We start from the raw sequence: 3,923 nt of genomic DNA on the forward strand, positions 1-3,923 counted from the left end.
AATTTGTTATAATAATCTTCATATACATGTATAATACCAACATTATTTTTAGGGTTGAATGTCTAACAGATGGGTGATGTTTCACCTGTACCCAACCTGTGAAAATTGTAGGTTTCAAAAATTTACCCGCGTCTCCAATTTATAGAGAGATGGATTAGGTTACCCAACCAAAAGAGTTTCAAAAATTTACCCGCATCTCCAATTTATAGAGAGATGGATTAGGTGTTGACCAGCCAAAATGCCGATTGGATTGGGTAAAATCTGCGGGTTTGGATGTTTTGCTCACCTCTACGAACACGAACCACGAACCGGAACACTCGAACCTCCAAACTGCGACTTTTGGGTAGGCCCAACAGCCTAACCAGATGGGCTAATGAGCCACTGGATCACTAATTCGTTGGTTTACGCTCTTTATAGATGAATAAAGTTTTGGATAAACCATTATTTGGTGATGTTGCATAGAAAATTTTGAGACAGTGGGTTGAGGGAAGATAATAATGGAGAACATCACAGCAAGTGAATTAGCAGGATTAGGAGTTGGGACTCTACTATTCTGTGCCACTATTGCTGCTCCTAAAATAGATGCCCTCATTTCTGCTTCTCAAAGGAGGTAACATATCCTCTTATTCATCTCTCTCTTATATATATCCTTTGTTTGGTTTTTCTGAATTTCAAATTGTTATGATAAACTGATATTAATTGAGACCCGTAATTTGATTTTTCCATAAACATGAAGTTCTGTTTTGCTTTATTTCTCTTCTTTCTGAATTTAAGTAAGAATGTTATTTGTGTTGGTTTTTACTGTTAGAGTGGCTTGCTTTGTAGTATCAATGTAGCGAGTGTTAAGAACATGACGAAGAAAGGACGTAGTAAAGGGCAATTACTACAATTAGACAAAATTTACTACATCTTGAATGGTTTGTTGAATTGGTAAATAGGCAAAAGTCATTGATTGGAGAATACTGTGTGGTAGTGGTGAAAATTGAGGAAACCTTGGGACCTAAACCCTATACGGGTGCTGTAGGTTTTAATGGTGTAGGTTTTACCTCTTAAAGTACCCATTGATGTGTTACTGTAGGCATTTACTCGAAAAGCATGACAGAGTTTGAGGTGATTCTGTATCGACGTTGTAATATCTTTAGCGGAGGTAGTCTCGAACAACAAGTAAAGCACAATTTCAGGAAAGTAGAAAAAATCCATCAAGGGGGAGGTCCTGAAGCACCTTTAGCAGTGTAGTTGAATTGCGGACTGATTCTACTAGGGCATTACTAAGGTCAATCCTGCAACTAAATTCTCTTCTCTTCACAACGCTTCATCTTTCTTGGCGAATTAGCCAGGGAAACCCTTGTCTAGCATCTTAGATTGAATCGCGGCCCTATTTGTTCAAACACCAGAGTCTATAAAAGTGTGATTGTCATAAAGCATTGTTGCTTAATATGCGATAATTTAAGAAGAAATTATGAAGATTTATGAAGTGATTATGTTGCTATGTCGTGATATTTCTAATTTAATTTGGTATCGAGTCTATAACATGTGGCTTTCGCAACTTATTGTTGCTTGATAGTCAATACTTGAGTTGAAATCTTGTTGATAGAGGAACGGTCGACAAAGTTATATTATGTAGCTAAAGACAAGATGAGCCACTCTCCAAGTCAGGAAATACTAATACGAGTCATAACATTCCCTCATTCAGTAAACTAGTGAACAAATTCTCCTTGCTTATATACTGTTGCATATATCTCTGAGCTGTTTTTTTCCCTCAAATTTGGACATTGTATGCAAACGCTCTTGATAAAGTACATTTTTGTCAATTTCTTTTTCCGAGTGCTTCATTAGCTGGACCTTTTTCCTCAGTTAATCTTTTTGAGTTTGATAGATCATAGACATACATCCAGTGTTGTTAAACACATAGTGATGCTTCTTCCCAAAGCCAGGTAAAAATGGGTCTGAAATAGAGTAAGCTTACTTCCGAAATCCAGGTAAGAAAGGGTCTGAAAGAGAGTAAGCTTACCTCCAAAAGCATGAATTGCTAGTATAACAAGTCTTTCTCTCGGGCAAGTTGTTAGTTCTGTGTTCAATGCCCAAACTTTAACATGTAAAACAATCCTATACGTTTGGGCCAAAAGGGCATGAGCTCAATATTAAACAAAGATAAGTATAAGATATTTTTGCATTCAATTGAATTTGTGTCAAGCATAGCTTTTGCATAGTTAAGGCAAAAATCGACTTATTTTTCCTTGTGACACAGATGTTCTCATTCATGATATTCCATCAAGCTAGATCAGTTTCTTACTTTTTGACAATGTCTGGATAATATAACAATAAGATGATAACCTTAAGCTACTATTACACCTAATACCTACCATAGTCACCGACACATGGATGTAGATCCCCTTTACTTTCACATGACAAATTGGAGTATGTGCATCCACAAATTCAAAATTCTTGTTTGATTCCTCTAAGGCTCTGCATCAGCTAGAGCTTGTAATTACTGATGCTAGAGGGTTTGCTATCTTCAAATTGCGCGAGCATCCACATATGAGTAGAGGGTATGCTGTGCGAGGAGTTTGCTATTTTATCCTACTTGATGGTTATGAATGATCAGAAAATAGTAACTAACAATATTTGATGTTACCTAACTACTGGCACACTCTGCCTCTATTCTTCCCTTCTTACTTTTTTCTCCAAATTTGATTAGTCTGATTACGAGCTGTACAGATAGGGTTGCCCTTGTCTGTCTGTCAAAAGCAGGACTTTAGAAAAGATGCATGTGCTATATGTTTAAATACAAAAGCCAAATGTATTACCTGTGCATGTTTTACTGTAATCCGACACATTTAATTCGACATCTATTCGATGGTATTTGCCAATTTGGTAGTTACATTTCTACTCGAGTTGTATTCAGAAAAACAAGATAACTAACTTTATGTTGGTTGGTGTACATACAGTATTCTAGGCATGTGCAGGAATTGTGGTGACCTTAAGATGATAGCATGCTCAAGATGTAAAGGTGCTGGAATGATCAAAGAGGGGTCATTTATGAGTTTTAACCCTATTGAAGGGACGTTGCAGTCATTAGGCGCTCGTCAAGCAAAGGTAGGATTTGTTTCGTGTGCCAAGTGCCAAGCTAAGGGACATATGTCCTGTCCTAATTGTTCTACGTAAGTTATTCTTGTTCTTGCATATGGATAAGAATCATATACCGCTCTTTTCTGCAACGAATGAAAACTTGTCGATGGCAGTGGTACAGTACAGTGATCATGTGTTGTATTTTGTATTTAACTGTGTTATAGAAGGTATAAAAACGAATTTGGCTTTTTGGAAATTCAATGTTTTTCTGGGATTTGTTATTCGGTACATATGCGTCTTCCATCTTCCATTTCATGTCCTCTGTCCTGTCATCAAAACCGAATAATACGGAATTACATCAATTTGAAACGAGCAACACTTAGATATATTCCTTAACGTACTTACTTCCTAGTCTTTTCTAAAATTATACCGCCTATCCCACAATTCTTCGACATCTCTACAGTTTTTAATGGTTGGAAGATGAATTATTTCGATATTGGCTCCTAAAGTACTGGTCCCCATGGGTTTGATTTCAATTATTCTTGGAGATTTTAGGACCAACATCACGGTATAGTTGATGGCAGTCTGAGTCTGTGACTAGTGAACATTGCTGGATTCGAAGACAGCACTGAATAAAGAGTCTCTTGGTTGTTGGATTGCAGTTAGTTACACATCCACTTCTGTTTCTATAAATAAATAAGAACGAGCAGTGAACTCAACATACCCAGCTAATACTTTATCCTCTTTAACCACCTAAGAGTTTCTGGGTAAGTAAATTGATGCGGATGTTGATATTTAAAAAAAATGTGAAGCTTCCTGCATATTGCTAGTGTAATAACTAAGACGCATTTGGA

The 3,923-nt window shown here is 36.9% G+C and overlaps 1 protein-coding gene across 1 annotated transcript; it reads left to right on the forward strand.

Moving 5' to 3' along the window:
• Window positions 1-445: 445 nt before the first annotated feature.
• Window positions 446-3,359, forward strand: LOC113277507. Its single transcript, XM_026526587.1, has 2 exons — window positions 446-610; window positions 2,949-3,359. Exons 1-2 carry the CDS (start codon window positions 498-500, stop codon window positions 3,163-3,165), a joined length of 330 nt encoding a protein of 109 aa, XP_026382372.1. The 5' UTR covers window positions 446-497; the 3' UTR covers window positions 3,166-3,359.
• Window positions 3,360-3,923: the final 564 nt, after the last annotated feature.

Source organism: Papaver somniferum, chromosome 5 (genome assembly GCF_003573695.1).
Source record: "Papaver somniferum cultivar HN1 chromosome 5, ASM357369v1, whole genome shotgun sequence".
NCBI lineage: Eukaryota > Viridiplantae > Streptophyta > Magnoliopsida > Ranunculales > Papaveraceae > Papaver > Papaver somniferum.